The 18,178-nt window shown below is 44.1% G+C and overlaps 1 protein-coding gene across 2 annotated transcripts; it reads right to left on the reverse strand.

Annotated features, from left to right (window-relative positions):
* Positions 1-605: 605 nt before the first annotated feature.
* LOC306922009 (uncharacterized protein) lies at positions 606-14,991 on the reverse strand. Of its 2 annotated transcripts, none has more exons than XM_079499365.1 (18): positions 14,546-14,991; positions 13,188-13,355; positions 11,475-11,593; positions 11,214-11,382; positions 10,494-10,606; positions 9,084-10,401; positions 8,177-8,289; positions 7,806-7,986; positions 7,352-7,479; positions 7,173-7,269; positions 6,514-6,636; positions 6,107-6,279; positions 5,664-5,761; positions 5,144-5,271; positions 4,744-4,924; positions 1,550-1,748; positions 1,032-1,126; positions 606-816 (listed from the first exon to the last, which is right to left on the reverse strand). In XM_079499365.1, the coding sequence occupies exons 1-17, from the start codon at positions 14,913-14,915 to the stop codon at positions 1,052-1,054; spliced, it is 3,753 nt and encodes a 1,250-aa protein (XP_079355491.1). In that variant the 5' UTR covers positions 14,916-14,991; the 3' UTR covers positions 606-816; positions 1,032-1,051. The 2 variants fall into 2 exon arrangements, with proteins under 2 accessions (XP_079355491.1, XP_079355490.1); XM_079499364.1 differs by having other exon boundaries at positions 1,547-1,748.
* Positions 14,992-18,178: the final 3,187 nt, after the last annotated feature.

Consider the following 18,178-nt stretch of genomic DNA (forward strand, 5'->3'; position numbering starts at 1 on the left):
AATGGTGTACTATTTCTGCCAAATGTGGACTATACAAAAAAAAAACTAACAATTTAATACTACTTTATTTTAATCTGACAAGTATGTACGAGCTTAAGCATTGTGAAATAAAGACTCCGCTTCAAATCAAGTTGGCGTTTCGCGTGTGTAAATTTATACTGAGGGCTGTTGGTATATATCAAAAAAGATAGCATTCCTAAATCATTACACAACAGTTAAACCAATACACAGGCCGCCAAGGTCTTTGGAGACCTGCAGTGAGTCATGGAGCATGTTCACCCAGCATTTTTATAGTTTGGATGACACCCAGTGGCCAAAGGCAAAAACAGCAAACGAGAGCTTGTACAACCGTGTGGTCACTGGTTAGGCAGCGGCTTTAATTGTCATTCATTTCATTTGTCACAACATTAAAGTGGTAGTTATCTAGCTCTAGCCTCTAAGTATTAGGGGAAACCCAGATTAGTCCTTTGGGGCCAGAGTGTTCAGGACATATGGAGCATTAACATCAACAATGCAGTGGTGGAGGAACCTTTTGACAGAGAGTGACACTTCCTGCTATAAAACCTAATGGCTGCAAGCTAGGGAGCAGAAATATACGCACACACAACACGCAGCTTCCTTTGAGGGCTTTTATTGACAGTGAACCTGTGATGCCTTTGGCCCGGAAAGAAGCTAGAGAGTAGAGATGCATGCAATTCACAATAGCATGCATGTAGTACCTCTCTCTCTGCTACATCTTTCTGGGAGAGGAATACACTAGGGTATGAGTCAGGAGCTTATCAAAATCATTGACAGACTGGTCTCTCCACATCGCAGCTGAAAAACAGGAAACAGATCAGTGTTAAATAATTCAAACCACTCATTACTAATCTATAAACCTGCTGTTATATTGGACTGTGGCCAGTCTTCATTCTCATACTCTCATACCGACTGAATTGTGTTATGGGCCTCACAGATGGGCGTTATTCATGGCTTCTTTCAAGAGTTCAAAATGGGTGTGGTGGTGGGTGATTCAAAACAGAACAGTGTACCGTCTTTTTTGGCCCCGTCGTCATTGGCCAAAGCATCCCTCGACACATGGGCCATCAAGCGGAGAGCAAACTTCAGTTGAACACATGAAGTAGATCTGAGAAGAGAGCGAGATCAGAAGACATGTACAGTATGTAGTACTATTGTACAACAGCACACAGGGCACAAGTCAGCTCTTAAAGGACCACTTCGCCACTTTTCAACCCATGTTCATATTAGTGGTCCTCATAATGTTCATGATAAAATACCACAATTGTTTTCAACATGATCTGTGTTTCATAGGTGACATTATCGTTAGGCAGTTTTTTTTTAAACAAGATTTTTATTATCGTGAGAACGATGGCTTCCATTTTCGCATCGCAACTTTCGCAAGCCTGCGGTTTCTATTAGCTTGGATTCCCCATCGATGATGTATGAATGTTCGCCTATGAATGTTCATAATGTGGTTAAGGAAGCCATTTTTCTTTGTGTGTGTAAGATTGAAACCCCTTTATCAATAAGAGCCTCCATCATTTACCTCCTCCTCCTCCGCAGTGTTGTCGTCATCAGTCTTGCCGCCAGCAGTCTTTCTGCCAGTAGTCTTGCCGCCAGCAGTCTTGCCGTGGTTAAGGAACTTGAAGGTGCTGATGGTGAATCTGCGTATTTGTTTTTGAGGAGAGGGTGGTGATGGCGGAGGGAGGACAGCCTGCTGTGGGGCTGGATCCAAAGGATTAGGACATCTAAAAGTAGAAGACGTAAAAACTTCTCAAAATACTGAATATCAAAAACATTTACAGGAGACAAAATCTTAAAAGTGCAAATGTGGAATTTTGACTGTAAAGTGTAAAACTGGTTAGCTAAATAACTAAAGTTGTTGTACGAGTGCCCTTATGGTTCAGGAATGGATATTGTGTTACTACCCGTGGAATATTGGTTACGGGTTTGTCTTCCGATCTTTCAGTCATAAAAGCCTTGGGCTTCAGTTTGACTGAATAGCTGTCCTTTCTCAGAGTCTGATTTAAGCAAAGGAAAGGAAAATCCTTCTGAAACCCTCCTTCAGTCCCCAACCAGTCTTAGCTGAGCAGGGCTGGACAAACCAGGCCCTGCCCCTACAAACCTTTTGGCTTGTTTTTTTCCCAGAGCTGGCTCATTTCTCTCACGAGAGTTGGCAACACTGGTCTCTGGTTGCACTCTGCAGGGCTTAAGGACATCCTGCTTGTCGGCCAGAAGCACCAGACATCAGAACCGGATGGAGATCATTACGAGGTTCTTCTAGTCGACCCGTGTTACAACTATCCACCACAAACAAGGCAAGCTGTATCAGCATAGAGCAGTGGTAACCAACCTTTTCAAGCCCAAGAGCCCATTTTATTCCCAATTGTAAGCCATGAACTACCACTAAAATAGGCTATGTTTAAAAAAACACTTTTTGACAAGCTCAATGCATGTGCACACAAACACTATAGTTTAAATAAGAATAAATACTGATAATCAATGCCAAAATATTAAGACAAATGTATTTTTCCATAGTCAGACTGCTTGCCTGTGTAGGTATAGTAGTGAGTGAGAGGCTGTTTAGCTCTGTGGGGGGCCATCACTGCGAGCTATTCAAAATCCACATTCTGTGTATTGGTAGTGATGGCTGGCTGCCTGTCAGTCTGACACCCGCTCACTCCGGGATCTACTTGAATGGCTCGTGCGAGCTACTGGTAGCTCCCGAACCCCTGGTTGGTTACCCCTGGCATAGAGGCATCTCCAGTGACACCTCAGCAACCTGTGTCCACCCACACCGCAAATTGTCAATTCCCTGCCTCTTTTTGTCACAAGCATCTCAATGTTGAATCCTACAGTTGGCACCACAATCGTTCTCATTATACTTCAGCTTGTAAAGCAGGGTGGTTTGGCACCACAAAGATATTATGCTCAGGGAACCCAAATGGCCAGCAGCCAAATGGCCGCCCCTGCCTGCTTGCAGTCGTGTCCGGCAAGAACGTAAGGAAGACTGTGTGACAACCAGTGGAATAATGGTTACAGAGTTCTCTGCACTGGGACTGTCTGAAGAGACCCTGATCCTAGAAAAACACATACAGCTGGTTAACTGGAACTGGCCTGCATGCAGGGGTGTCCGGGAAGAATGTAACAAACAATTTCTGCCCTTAAGTTACGATCAAAGAAACGGTATAGTGTGACACAGCCAATGGAATAGTGGTAATCTCGGCTCATGTGAAGGCTAAAATAACATTCTGCTTTGTAGGCGGTGATGGCTTTGTGAAGGCTCGAAGAGGTTCGATTGTAAAGGTTGAAAGCTGGTGAAGGCTCAATTGTTTGTTTTTTTAATGTTATGTTTTTGTTTTTTGTGGCTTTCGCCTTTATTTTATATTTTTTATGGAGGGACAGACAGTAGGCTGACAGGAAATGGGGAGAGAGATGGGGGGGAAGACATGCAGTGAAGGCCGTCAGGATCGGGGGTCGAGCCCGCGGCACACTGCCAGAATGGATTTCCAGCCAAGGTGCCTGGACCACTGAGCCATGGCCCAGGCCGAAGGCTCAATTGTTAGTAAGATGTGAAGGCTACAGAAGGCTGTCCAAGTTCTGGTACATGAACAAAGGCCTATTAAAGCCTTTTCTGTATCTCTATTAGATACAATATAGATACAGTTTGAGCTGCAACTACAATCACACTTGTGTGAAGTGAGCGGTGTCATTGATGAGTTAGCCTGGGCTCCACCTATGCTTTCTATGGCATAGGCAGCTCCCGACAGGATCCGCCGGGAGAATCTAGACGCAGCTGCGCGACATGAGACAGAGAGAGAGGAGTGTGTGTAAAGGTGCAGACGATCAGAAATAAGCAGAGAGTGATCGACGTTTGCGCTACTCTATGCCGAATTGAAGTGGACTCGGTCGGACCCAGACTTTTTTTTTCTGCCAGGAAATAAAAAACGTCTGGGTTTCCGAGGCTATTGATAAATCTGCTGCACCCACTATAAGTTCATGACATCATAGTAATTTATTTTGCCATCGACTTGAATGGGAATTTGGGGGGAATAATACGGCATAGACATACACACAAAGATCTGTTATAATGGTCTCGACTCCGATATTGGCAACTTTGACGCTCAGCCTTGCCCGAATATGGAGTTCCAGGTCAGTCTTGCCCAAATATGGAGGTCAATGACTGGCCCTAGTAAGACAGAGTTACGACATTGAGGGGGCAGAAAACAGCCCGGTCACGTGGTTCATGCAACTTGTTTGTCACTGTAAAGCCTATAGACTCCAATGCATTCCGTCAACTTCCGGTGCAGGCCTTTGTCACTATTCGCCAATAGAAGTCTATGTAGAAGAGCCGCATGAAGTGAACATAGTTGTCGTAACTCTGTCTTACTCTATGGCTCTGGCCCTAGTATTCTCTCTGGCAATATTGGCAACCACAGCAACCTGATAAACACCGGGTAAACACAGTAATTGAGTAATATGTTATCTGTATATGTAACAAATGTTTTTATGTTATAGTTTCCAGATTTTCTGAATTCTTTATTAAACAAAAACATTAAAAAGATAGAATAGAAAGAGGGGCAAAAAGTTTAAAACCTATTTTTAAAGTGGGTGGGACTTGAGGAAAAACAAGAGTTAGCAAGGAAGAGAGAAAAAAAAAAGTCCATATGCAGTATTAGAGATGACTATGTTACATTACCTGTATCTTTCTTTACATTCTCTTGAAACTGAGGGCCAACCTACCCGTTGTAAAGTATCACCCATGCAGAATGTCCCGAGCGGGGGTAGGCCACACAGTAATGCACCAGCAGCACCAGTTCGGGGTCTGGGGTGTTGAGCACCCGCAGCTCCAGGTAGAGCGGTTCCCGCAGCAGTTTCCGCAGGGGCCGGTGTACATCAGGGTGATAACTCTTGTAATCGGGGTCTAGCAGGAGTAGAAATGGAGGAAGAAAAGGAAGTGTTCACTTGAGACAAGGTGCAGCTTTAGCAAGAGCTGAACAGAACAGAACAGAACCAAGTGTTCATCAGAAGCATTCATAGGATGCTGTCAATTGTTTTTCCAGCTTTTAGTTATTATTATAGTACTTAAAAATAAACTTCTGTTTTTAACTCCCAAAGTATGTATAGTGGTATAAATGATGACCTTTGGCAATCTTGAGTTGTACTCCAAATATCCCCTGGGAATGAATTGGGGAACCCAGAGTAGGGCTTTTGACCATGTAACCAACACTGACCACAGAGCCTGGCAGGTACCTGCATTCTACCAATAACCTGGCAGGGAGAGACACAATCAAGAGAGGTTTTTGCACAGTGTGCATTGTGCAATTCTACAATGGTAAAAGAAAGATACTCAATGCATCTCTCACAAGTGCTGACCACTTTACTTCGGTAAGTGCTTTCAAGATTTTCAAGTGGCCATGATCCAGAAAAGGTTGAGAACCATTGGCCTACAACACAATGCCTCACTACAAATCCAATTACACAAAGCACAGAAAAATAGATGCAGAACCCCTGACATCCCACCGTCTCCCCATATGTGGGCAAGACTAATCATCATCAAGATCCACATAAAAAAATGGCGTAAATAGCTTGTAGATTGGATCTTTTTGCTATTCATATTGGGCTGAGTGGTTAACTGCCCAAAAAAAACAAAGAATCCTGACCTAACAGGAGTGTCTCTGGTGATGGTTCCATAGTTGAGGGTGATTGACTTGATCACGTTGGTAATTTCCACCATATAGATCACCGTCTTACCCACCTCCTGTGAAGACAGGGTAGAAGAAATGATCAAGACTTTTGCCAAAACATGATCACTTTGGCCAGTAAAATGTGCCGTTCATATCCTCAAAACAATATTTCAGTATAGAGGGTATGTGCATGCATAAAGTGAATGGCAAATCGAGTGGCAAAGTGAGTGGCAAAGTGAGTTTAACATTGTTTAATGCAATCATATTGGCCTTTTCTGTTTGGATGTATGAGCTATCAAGGCCAGAAAGTAATTATTTGGCACTCAGGCGTTCCCGGCCCGCATAACTTCCTGGTTTGATGATGATGTCACGCGCATACCCTCTATTCTGAGATATGACCACTGACTGTTAACACTCACCAGTCTCACAGCCCCACAGCCGTCCATTGGTATCTTGAAGAGGGCATAGTCGCGCGTCACCTTCTGAGGGGTGCAGGAGGAGTTGTTAGCAGCAGCCAGCGAGGCACCGGACATGAGCCGCTCGTTGAGGGACGAAGGGACAGAGAAGACAAAGTGACGATCCATAGTGCACTCTGACGGCAGAGGGGGATACACAGGAACAATCAGATACACAAACGCTCAGGACTCTCGGGGGGGAATTGATAATGAGACCCAAGGTGTGTCATTGCCAGCATGACTGCAGCCTATGCCTTTTCACACATCTGCTGTAGCAACTAGAGATTATATCTCTGTGCTCCAAACCCATCAACTTGATCCAGCTAAACAGCGTGAAAATGCCATTGATTGGCGACAGACGCACAGCTCACCATCCATTGGATAGTAGCAGGCAGGGGGGGACGTGCTGAAGCAGCAGCCAACAGAGAGGCACTGTTGTTGGGATGAAGAGTTGGATCCACAGGGGAGATGCTGGTCACTGGGAAGGTTGCACTCTGTGCGACAGCATGACAAATGTCCGTCACAGTTAATAACATTAAACTGACTGAATAAAAACAATCATTAGCATATTGTCACTGTCGGGCAGAAATCTTGCATCTCAATATTTTCATAAATCAATGCCCCATTCCATACCTTATCTTGTGCCAAAGTTGCGAAAATTGCCAGTCTACAAGCTCACAATTGTGAGCTTGTAGATTAGCTATTTTCACCATTTAAGATTTTCACATACGATTTTCACGACATGCCCAAAATAGGGACGGCAAGGTTAAAAGTGGCTTTTATAATCAATGAAAAGTATTAACAAGAGCTTGTGGCTCAGGGAGGAGGACGCTCCTGCCATGCAGAGTCCCCTAGTCCGTGGCACTTTGGGTAATAACATCATATCCTGTGTTTGTGTTTCAGTGCCCAGCCTGTGACAACAATCACAGAGCCCCTTTGACTTCCATTATACAATTAGTTAAATCATTTTAAAAAATCCATTACCTGAAAAGTAAAAAGTTTTGGACAAGTATTATAAAAATATGTCTACCTGTGTGAGACACTCGAATAGAAACTGGGCAGGACAATTGAGCCTCTTTTCTTCCATGCATAGTTGTGTAGACAATATTGATGAGGTGCTCCTTTCCCTTAAAAAAGAAAATACATATTTATATGGATCAAATATTCAAATAATTTGTGTTAGTGTGTACACTGGGTTTATATACTTGCCTGTACACTCATATGACAGTCTGAATTGAGGGGGAGTTTTAGAATGATTCTGCCATCCTTTCCCTTGCTGGCAAAATACCCACAATGCTCAGGGGCATCCTGAAGTTTCATCTGGTTCCCTTTGGCATCTAAAAATGAAAGGAAATGCAAGTCTGAGTTAATAACTATGTACAGTATGCACAAATGGAGACAAACATTTATAATTTAGGTCAAAAAAACATGATGTAAGCCAAATTACTGCATTCAACACATTAAATCACTATGGTTAAGTGCAGTACTCACACAAAACTAAACTAAACAACTATTCCCCACCTCCACTCATCTCAGTATGCACAGCAGTGCTTGGGAAGTCAGAACCACAAACCATGTTGCAATTCAACTCATGCAGAGATGATGACAACCATATGCACCTGAAAAATATACTATACGATACACACACACAAGCAAAACGCACCCTTAACAACAACTCCAGCGATGAGACCAGGGGGGAGTTCTACAGTCATACGGTGAGCAAAACAGTACACTTTAGGCCTGGGGATAATGGAAGTAGGACCGTGGTATGGACATTCCACCTTCAGGGTCCTATACTTTTTCAGGCCCAGGTCCTTAAACCTCAGAACAATGGTAGTGGTATTCTATGGGGAGAAGACAGGAAACCGATCAGCAAGCAAAGGTCCAAAACTTCCAAAAACAAAAATGGTTGCATTAGTGAGGAAATGCGTGTTGTCAGAAATGAGAATGAATCAATTACATTACAGATACATTGGAAGTGAAGCAAGGAAAAGTCTGGTGGTTTGAAAATGAAACCATTGTGGAGGCTCTAACCTGAGGGATGGGGCATTTGGATGATTGATGTGGAGAGTGGAGGGTCACTCCATGACCTTGTTTGTACTCCAACATGTATTTACACCACTCTGGCACACTGGAGCATGTCTTCACTGCATCAACAGAAATAATATGTAAGATGGCAGTGTGGCACGTACTGTTTGTGCCATCTAGAAAACTGAATATTTTCTAGATCTGTGCTTTTATGTGATTTATGTAGGGAAAGCAAGTCTGAAAAAAGGTGTTTTTTTTAGTGTGCTTTTGAACGTGGTGAAGGTGGTGGCAGCTCTGATGCGAGTTGGGAGTGAGTTCCACAGTGAAGGGGTGCGCACCGAGAAGGCTGGATGAGTTCAGAGGGGTAGCCCGAGGCCTGATTGTTGAGGGCTTTGTATGTAATGGTGAGTATTTTGATAAATAACAATTCCACAGACAGGCACATATTTTGTGATAAGCTGTGACTAGCTCTTGGTTTGGGCTCGAAAGTTTCTAACCAACATACTGTACTAGAGTGGATTATACTAGCTGCATGTCTGCAGCAAAAAATAAAATGTCTGTTCCATTATTCAAATAATTGACATGCGTCATTTTCACAAAATAAGGCAGGAAATGTGATATAATACATTAACAGCCCACTGTACACATACCGCCTCCACCACCCTGTGGTATGTCACTGTCATCTTAAGGTTCAGGATATACAGTACATGCTTTTGCCGCTACTTTTCTGGCATGCTTAGACAACTACAATATGCCATTTTTCACATCTGGCCTTGAAGAAACAAATGCGAGGCCGGCACTGAGGGATGCTTGGCGGTGTCCCTTCATTCTATATTTGGCTCTCTTTGAAGAGGTGAACAGCCACATTTCAGGCGAATGAAACTAGACAATGTTTACAGTAAAAAAATCCCACCTTCTAGAACCCGGATGGAGTCTGGGTCAGCAGAAGGCAACGTAAGCTTCATCCTCCCTGCCACACACTGGAGGGATGGGGAAAGCTGAGGGGGTTGAGCGACGGTGGCGGGGGGGAAGTAGGGGATAGTCTCGGGGCTAGTAGGTGATTCAGTCACCAGGGTAAAAACAAAATCAGTACCTGGGGTGGGAAAACGTTCAGACTCTGGGGTAGCAGGATATTCAGTATCTGGGCTAGTAGGGTGGGGAGTAAGAGATTCCGTCTCTGGGGTAGGAGGAGGAATGGCGGTGGTTGCATAAGGATGAAGGGGCACAGGGTATTGGGGTGGATACAAAGCATGGTTGGGATAGTAGCGACAGAAGGCATGAGCATTTGGAGGGCACATGGGTCGTCCATGAGGTTGTGTTGGTTGAACTACAGGCACTGCTGTGTCAACTGGACCCGAGGGTTGTTCCTGGGAGACACGAGGTGGCCCCTTGGCAGGTGGAGGCATGGGTACATAAATGGGCCCATAGGGGTAATAGTGGTCAAATGAACTAGGTGGGTAATAGTGACCAGAGGAATAGGGGGGAACATGGGGTTCTTCTGTGACTATAGTCTTAGGGATAGACGGGATAATAGATGATATAGGTGCTGGAGGAGACGTGGGCGGCATTTGCGGCTGTGGATAGTACATTGGATAAAAGGGGTTATAATAAGGTGGATAGAATGGGTATTGCGGCGAGTATTGTGGCGGGTATTGTGGCAGGTATTGTGGCGGGTATTGTGGCGGGTATTGCGGGTATTGTGGACCCAAAGGTTGCTTCGGAAACTGGGGAGCAGATATAGGTGGTCCCTGGACATTTTGTTCTTTAGTTGGTGAGGGGTAGTACTGTGGATTCGGATAATACTGAGGACCCATAGGTAGTTTGGGGGGCTGGGTAGCCTGGGTAGTGGCTGGGTAGTCTGGAATAAAGGGCTGGGAAGGGGGATTTGGGTCGATTCCAGGAGAATAGGGCAACTGGCCAGGCGTTATTATGAGGTGCGGGGACTGTGAAGATTGCACTCCTGGGAGACTGCCTGGTGAAGGCCGTGGGAGATGCACAGGCCATGGACCAGGAGGGCCTTGGGAAAGTTGAGATGGTGGTTGAGGAGGAGGAGGTGGTTTGCTTGGAGCTTTAGTAGTCCCAGGGTCTGGGGAATAAGGATACTGGGGGTCACCAGGAAATGAGGGTTGAGAGTATGGAGGAGATGGGAAGTAGGGGAATAGATGAGGGTAGACTGGACAGGAGAGAATATATTGCTGTTTGTTCAGAAGCAGTTTCAGATGTACGCCGTCCTGGAAACAGAAAGAATCATACATAAATATACCCTGGTCACATGCCAGCTGCCGACAATGATAATAAATCGAACTGTATAACCGAAACTTACGCCAACAGTAACACAGGGAGCACGGAGGGGAATGAAGAAAAGACATTGACCAGGTCGGACGTCTAAAGGGTGAGCACATAGCGTTGACGCAAAAGGATCCCACTCACCATTCACTGAGAACAAAGGATAGAAAGACGGATTCCAAATTTCCAATCTACTACTTCATACATCTTTTTAAATAAAATATATTTCAAATGGAGTTCCGGGGCACCTCGATGGCTCGGCCAGTAAGAACTATGACATAAAGTGCAGCATCTTAATTTGAAAAATAAATGGCATTTATACAAGAGTGAATAGTGTGTAACAATAATATTTTAGAGTCCTCGTGGATTACATTATATTTGCAAATACAGTGCAGATTAAAAATACTTTCATAATCCTTTTAAAATGTTCTCCCAACAGGACTTGACTCCCAAGAGATGCATGACATGTCGTCCAGTCAAAGTTTAAACTAGCTCACAAGTTCCCAAACTATTTAGCTCATCTCCCCAGGACCCAAACTAAAATGTGTATGTATGTACATTTAATAGCTTTATTTAATTATTTTAAATAGCTGATACAAGCTCACAACACGTCACAATGTGATGTCTTTCACTTTTTCTTACATTTTTATTATTTATAGAACTAGATTTAAAAAGAAATCTGCGACCCAACTGTTTGGGAAACACTGAACTAGTCAAAACAAACCAACCAGCACAGGATCCTCCTACTAGTACTTACCCATGGCCCAAACTGCTGAGCAAATCCCCTCCTCCCCATTATACAGGTGGACAACCATGCCATAAGGAGAACAGAGGACCACCACCCCTGGTGCTGACGGAGGAGGAGCAGGACAGGATAGCTTCAGTGGGGCTCCCCACCACATCATGGGCAGAACATAACTGCCATTCTAACAGAGGGAGAAAGGACTGAAAGGCCTGCATGAGAGCTACAAGCCCACATCATCTTGATTAAGGAGAGATATGCTGCCCTCTACTCTACCTCCTGTGTGATGTAACATCCGTCATAAGGTGCTGTCATCACTAGGTCCTTCCATGATGTACTCACAGAGTAACCACAGTGTGGTGGCAACTGGAACGGGGAGATGGGGGTGGAATCCTCTGCAGCGGAAATTATGATTGCAGTGTTTCTCAAACGTTTTCAAGTGAAGGACAAATTAATATGCATTTGGCCACAGAGTCCACAGATCCCCATCTGAAAATATTTTTTGGCCAGGGAACCCCATGCGAGATTTGAATTTTAAAAGGTTTTACGTTGGCTGTTTTCAAAGAGCCAATAGGGGGCCTATAGGGTTCAAGTGGTTGAACCTTGAGAACCACTAATGTATTGAACAAACAGCACAATGTTAAATTAATGTGGAAATGATTAACCACTTGAACCCCTACTGGCCATATTAGGGGGCAAACATTCGGTTGTAGTTTCATACTCATGGATGACATCACTGGAGTAAACGTTTTAGCACAACTATGGCAAGTTTTATGGCTGCCAATGGAACATTAGCCCTACAACAAACAAAGCTAATATTGTGACAGTGTCCCTTTAAGCAATGGGCAGTGGTTTACAAGCCTTTTGGGGACCAGGATTTCCAAATGAAGTGCTCACACATAACCCAAAATTAAATTTAACAGGCATCGTGTGGGCAACTAAACAAAAAAAGTTTATATAAATATTTCACAAAATACACCGTAGGCTAGGGATTTTGAAGTGCATACAGTAATGAACAGCCTTCAGAAAAATGAAATGTTCCACTCAAAACGCTGATGCTGACTTCAGCAGGATTATCCGTTTATATCCATATACTGTAATTCTGAGCCCAGTTTAAAGCTCTCCTTTGGAAGAATCCTGCACAAGCAAAGGCCTGTTGTTAAATGTAGCATTGCGCAAAAGCGGGGATTGAACTCGCCTCCCACTCGCCAGACCAACACACAACCTGTCCTGTCGTACCAATAGGGCTAAGCCCAATTGGCAGGGCTGTTGCGGGCTGGGTCTTGGCTGGGGGCTACAATCACGCATCTTTTGAAGCGCGTCCTAACGCTTCTCACTTCACACTGCCGCACACGATGTTCCTCATGCGAAGACCCAGCCCGCAACAGCCCTGCCAATCGGGCTCAGCCCTATTGGCACGGTAGGTTGCGAGTTGGTCTGGTGAGTGGGAGCCCCGGGTTCAATCCCCGCTTCCGTGTAATGCTACATTAAGCTAGAGATTGACTTGCTTGATTGATACAACAATGTGGCCTCTTTTTCCAAAAAAACTAATAGAATATGCACATCACTTAGTAGAGGTGCTGGGTTCAAAAGTGAGAAGTCAGAAAAAGAGAAAAGAAGAGAAAAGAACTCGCACACTCAGTGCGAGAGGCGGGATCAAGGCATCCTGCCTTGATCCCGCCTCTAGCTGCCGCTGATTGGCCAGGCCGTTTGGTGGCCGGAGCATCGAGTCTGCCTGAGAGTTCCCAGATGGGAGCAGGAGGGGGGGAACCCAGTGTACTCTCTGCTGCCCCATCTGGCGGAGTCAGGTTACTTCATCTGGTCAAACTCAACTTTTTCCCACATCTGATATTAAGAGAGGATTCTGGACTGGAGTTCCAAATAAGCAAAACAAGCTTTTTATGTGCCAGCACATTGATGTGAAATATTTTGACCGCCCCATCCCATAATAAGAAAACTCACATAAATTATAATAACACACTCACTCACCTCTACGTACAAGTAGGTGTGTGTATCCTCGCCCAGTGGCGGTGAGAGTCATGATGTTGAACTTGTCATTGCATTCTACCAGAGGCCTCATAGCCAGCCATTCAGGGACAAAGGTGCTGGAATCAAATGATGGGCCCAATACCTTCCCAGCTTTGACACTTTGGACACCTAGTGAATACAAAAGACAATGCAGTCAATAATAAGTTCCCCCAGTGATAATAGGCTATTTAGGCCTAAATGTTCTAGCTGAAATAGCTCTAATGCCAATTTGCATGGCATTAGAGCTATTGATCAGAGCTAGCCTGAAGGCTGAAACATGATCATAACTCATAATGTGAACTATGGCTAGGGTCTCCCTAGCCCATCTCGGGACCCCCGTAAAGTTTCTGACATTTGGATGTTTACGTCTTTACGGAGGGTACCTTTGCATCTATCCCACGCGAAATGGTATACAGACGTACATACCGTCGGAAACGGCCGTGCTGCGGCCTTTGGGTGGTGGTGAGATGTTTCAAAAGAAGCATATGTCTGCTATAGGATTTGGCGCAGAAGCCGTTAAGTATTTTTTGTTTGACCGTTTTGGCTGCTGTGAAATTCTCTCTTCCTTCCTTCCTTGACTTCCTTATTGACATCCCATTGTACCGCCTCCAGCACCGGGGCTGGCTAGCTGAGACAGAGCAGATCAGAGGCAGTAACGTAGGTATGCGCATACTTAACGGCTTCTGCGCCAAATGAAAATTCACTGAGGTTTCCGTTGTCTCCTATAGCAATATGCCTCTCACCACCACCCAAAGGCCGCAGCACGGCCGTTTCCGACGGTATGTACGTCTGTATACCATTTCGCGTGGGATAGATGCAAAGGGACCCTCCGTAAAGACGTAAACATCCAAATGTCAGAAACTTTACGGGGGTCCCGAGAGGGGCTAGCCCTGGTCCAGTGCTCCCGGCTGCTGCTGCTGCTCTCTATTGAGTAACATTAGAGAAAATGCATTCTGCTCTCTATTCAGTAACATTAGAGAAAATACATTCTGGTCACGAAATTGGAAGTGATGATGACACAAATAAGTGAACAGACTAAATTGGAACTGGGACACTATAAAATTGAAGCTGATAAATGGGTACCATCACCTGATTGGCTGATATTGGCAACCCTCCTGAACATGTATTTTTAGAGCTGGCGAGACAAGACCCCCATAATGTACATGGCATGCACTAGCAGTGATTATACAGCCTAGGCTACTATTAGAATATAGCCTAGAACTTTAACGTAACAAAACAATATATAGGCCTACTTCAACAGAAATATAACTTAGCCTACTCTACCATTAGTTGACACGATCAATCAAAGCAACTTTTACCTGGGTAATCTGCTTGATATCCAGCATCCATTTGACTTTTGTGCGTAGGCCTACTAACATTACCAATGGCCCAAGCCTGGGGTAAATATATCACATCTTGTTCAAAGCTTTTGACCATTTCTTTCACTTTGGCTTCTATGTCCTGGGGGAACCGAAGACCAACGTGGTCAGATTTGTGCAGAGGAGCCCCTCGGATAACCCGCACTGAGTAAGAATTCGCTCCTGTGTTCTCTGGGTCGTTTTTTGATTGCCGTGACTTTGATTTTCCTTGGGGAACCTTTATCGGATGACCGGCATGAAATGCGCAAACAGCTACAAATAATAGGATAAATAAAAGCAAAGACGTTTTTGTTTTGTGTTCGCGAGACATCTCCAGGTTGATGTCAGGTTAGTAGACTCATAGAGACTCACGTCGTCACGTGTGTTCACACAGCAGGGTTGTGGAAGTGTGATCAACATCAATAAAGCGTCATTAGGTGTGGGCCAATCAAAAAGCAACAAGAATGTTTAGAAATGTATCAAAGATGTGAGTAGTTGGTTTAACAGCAGGTGATTGACAGTAGCTTATTATAAGCTTTGGCAAGCAATTATAAAACAAATGTGAATGAATACTATAAAATTCAAATAGAAAAGTGCGCCCCTCAGAGCCACAGAGACAGAGTTGTGCTCAGAGCGCAGGTCTCCGCCAGGCCGGGTTGCCTACCCACACGGCCCAGTGCATTGACTCCGAACACTGATACAACAAAATATGAATATTTGGGGAGGAAAAATTAGGAAAATGAAAATGTAGCCTAATTCTGGTCACTAGTCATACTGATGACATCAGGGAAACATATGGGGATCTGTGGATCTATAGTTTTGGAGATCCACAGATCCGACTGATTTCTCACCATCAGGTAGCATCATATCAGGTCCTTCATCCTTGTAAATTTGAAGGTTGGATTAGACAAGACAGACGCCCACACATTTAGTTAGATTAACATACTGCCATACAGATTGGTTAAATGTTTTATTCTCTAATAAAGTAATGGATTTCAGCTTTAACAAACCATTGTGAAAAGGTAAAAGATGCACTCCTTAAAAGGCATGCTCGGTCGGAAGTGTAGTGTCTAACAAAGTTTTTCTGTGAATCCTTTTGTTCAATAAATTAGGTTTGTCTGAAAGTAGAGCGGATGTGCCAATCCTATCCCCTAATAAATATTGCCTATTAGAATAAATTCATTGTATTGTGTGATAAAATCCATTTGAGTCCAAGTGCACTGAGATGCAACAGCCTGATATGAGGCTATTTTGAACAGGCAAATGTAGAGAGGTAATGAGGTCTACTAGGAAAAAGGGAAAATTAAGGCATTATTTATTGAAAATGACATTGAATGTCACTATAGGCTAAGCACAAAGGAATATCCTTTATTCCAAACATAAAGGAATATTAACTGGTTGAATATTGATAATAAATAAACCCTGAATAACACATGGTGTTAATCCTAGGACTATACTGTTTTTGGATTGGTGGCTATTATTGTGTAAGTGAATTTGGAGGACTTGTGAAGATACATCTGACTTCCACAAGGCTTTGCATTATAGTTAATTTGATGATGACCGGACTTACTTAGGCTACAGTCCAAGTTGTGCTCATGGAATGTGATTATCGTGAAATCAGTCCTGCAGACAATGTGAGGGACACACAGTAAAATCCTCAGTGTTAGATAGATAGACCTTTATTGATCTGGGGGAATTCAGTCGCTAGAGGCAGTACAGTACAGATAGATACAGAGTAAAACTATATAAAGTGCCAGGCACAGGTCAGGGCAGGTCAGGTTGTGGCCTCCTGGTGGCGCTATAATAGGCCAATGTGAAAAGGGTGCCATGTCTTCTTACGCCTTGGATGGCAATTGGATGATTTGAGGCATTTTGTTCCAAAAAGGTGTTTTGCAAAAATCCACATGTTGGTGGCGCCAACAGGCCAATGTGAAAAGGGTGGGATATATTCCTCAGCCTAGTAGGAAAGTCTGTGAAAGATTTCACGTAAATTGCACGGTACGTTCATGATTTTTGTTCAAAACGGGCCAATCCTGCATTTGAAAGCCAATGTTAGCCAATAAGGATGAAATATGAAATATCGGACAGATCCGTCTTGAGATAGTGTGTAACGATTTGCGGGATTTTTGGACAGAATCTGGAAGAGTAATGTAAAAAAATGTGTTTTTCAAAAGTCGGCCTCCTGGTGGCGCTATAACAGGCCGTTCTGGAAAATGTGGGGCAGAGGTTCATCGTTGGCATCGACCGGGTTAACAGTGCCAGAGATTAGCTGTACACAGACGGACGGACGGACACACAGACACACACACACACACACACACACACACACACACACACACACACACACGGACGGAGTGCAAAACATACTCTCTCCCCATGCCTTCGGCCTGGTGGAGTAGGCTACTGTAAGATACAGAGCAAGAGTAGCTAGTCAAAAGAAACAGCATCTCAAGAACACCATCAGATCAGCAATAATGACAATATCCAATCCAACAGTTATAAAAAATGGAATATATAAATGTACAGTTTAGTTAACTTAATGCATAGATTAATGCATCTATTATTAATGAGTAATGGCTGGGTGTATTCATTTGTGTATGTTTATGAATATGTGTGTATAACTAGAACCATATTCTGCTGCCAATAGAATGGTGAAGCATCGTATGTAGCCTATATCTATGGGTAGAAATGAAATCATATTCTGTAAAATTGGAATTATATTCTGTGGTCAAAAAGCCACATGATGGCCTGGGCCATGCATGGTTCAGTGGTCCAGGCACCTTGGCTGGCAATCCAGCCTGGCAGTGTGCTGCGGGCTCGACTCCCGATCCCGACAGCCTTTACTGCATGACGTCTTCCTCCCATCTCTCTCCCCATTTCCTGTCAGCCTACTGTCTGTCCCTCCATAAAATATATAAAATAAAGGTGAAAGCCACAAAAAAAAGCCACATGATGAAGGCATGAAGCCTAGAAACATGCAGGGGAAGATGTATCTGTCGTTTGTATCTGTCGTTTCCCCTCTTGCTCAAATGCCCCACAAATTCGCCACCTCACCTTCCTCTACCTCAATGGTTCCCAAAGTGGGGTCCAGGGACCCCCAGGGGTCCTTGAGGGAGTTCCAGGGGGTCCCCAGCTAAATGATAGTTTGGAACCAAATGGGTCTGTAACTCTGAGAGTGTACAAACGGAACCAAATGGACCCTAACAGGTCCATTTGGTTCCATTTGTACACTCTCAGAGTTAAAATTTTGATTTTACAATATAAATTGGGGTCTCAGAGATAGAAATGCCATTAAATGGGGGTCTGTAGACTAATATGCATGTCAAACTTGGGGTCCTTGAAATTAAATGGTTAACTTGAGAATCATTGCTAGAGCCGTAAAAATCTTCACTTATATCTTTTCAAATGGGGGTCTGTGGGCTAATTAGTGTCAATTTGGTAACCTCTGCTCTACCTCAACAGCTTGTTAGTTTGTAACACCTCCCCCCCCCCCCCCCCCCTCCCTGTGAGTTACACATGGAGAAATTAACACTGAGAGGATTTCACCATGGGTAACTAACCCCATATGGTGCCTTCTCACAGGTGTCTGTCCAC

Source organism: Electrona antarctica (genome assembly GCF_951216825.1).
Source record: "Electrona antarctica genome assembly, chromosome: 4".
Taxonomy (NCBI): domain Eukaryota; kingdom Metazoa; phylum Chordata; class Actinopteri; order Myctophiformes; family Myctophidae; genus Electrona; species Electrona antarctica.

What these genes read in the sequence shown, in the direction of transcription:
- LOC306922009 (XM_079499364.1), bottom strand. Translation starts at nt 14,915, where the DNA reads ATGTCTCGCGAACACAAAACAAAAACGTCTTTGCTTTTATTTATCCTA. An exon ending in CTCCCTGTGTTACTGTTGGC is followed by an intron (nt 10,402 to 10,493) that starts GTAAGTTTCGGT and finishes TTCTGTTTCCAG; the next exon opens with GACGGCGTACATCTGAAACT. An exon ending in CCAAATGCCCCATCCCTCAG is followed by an intron (nt 7,987 to 8,176) that starts GTTAGAGCCTCC and finishes TTCTCCCCATAG; the next exon opens with AATACCACTACCATTGTTCT.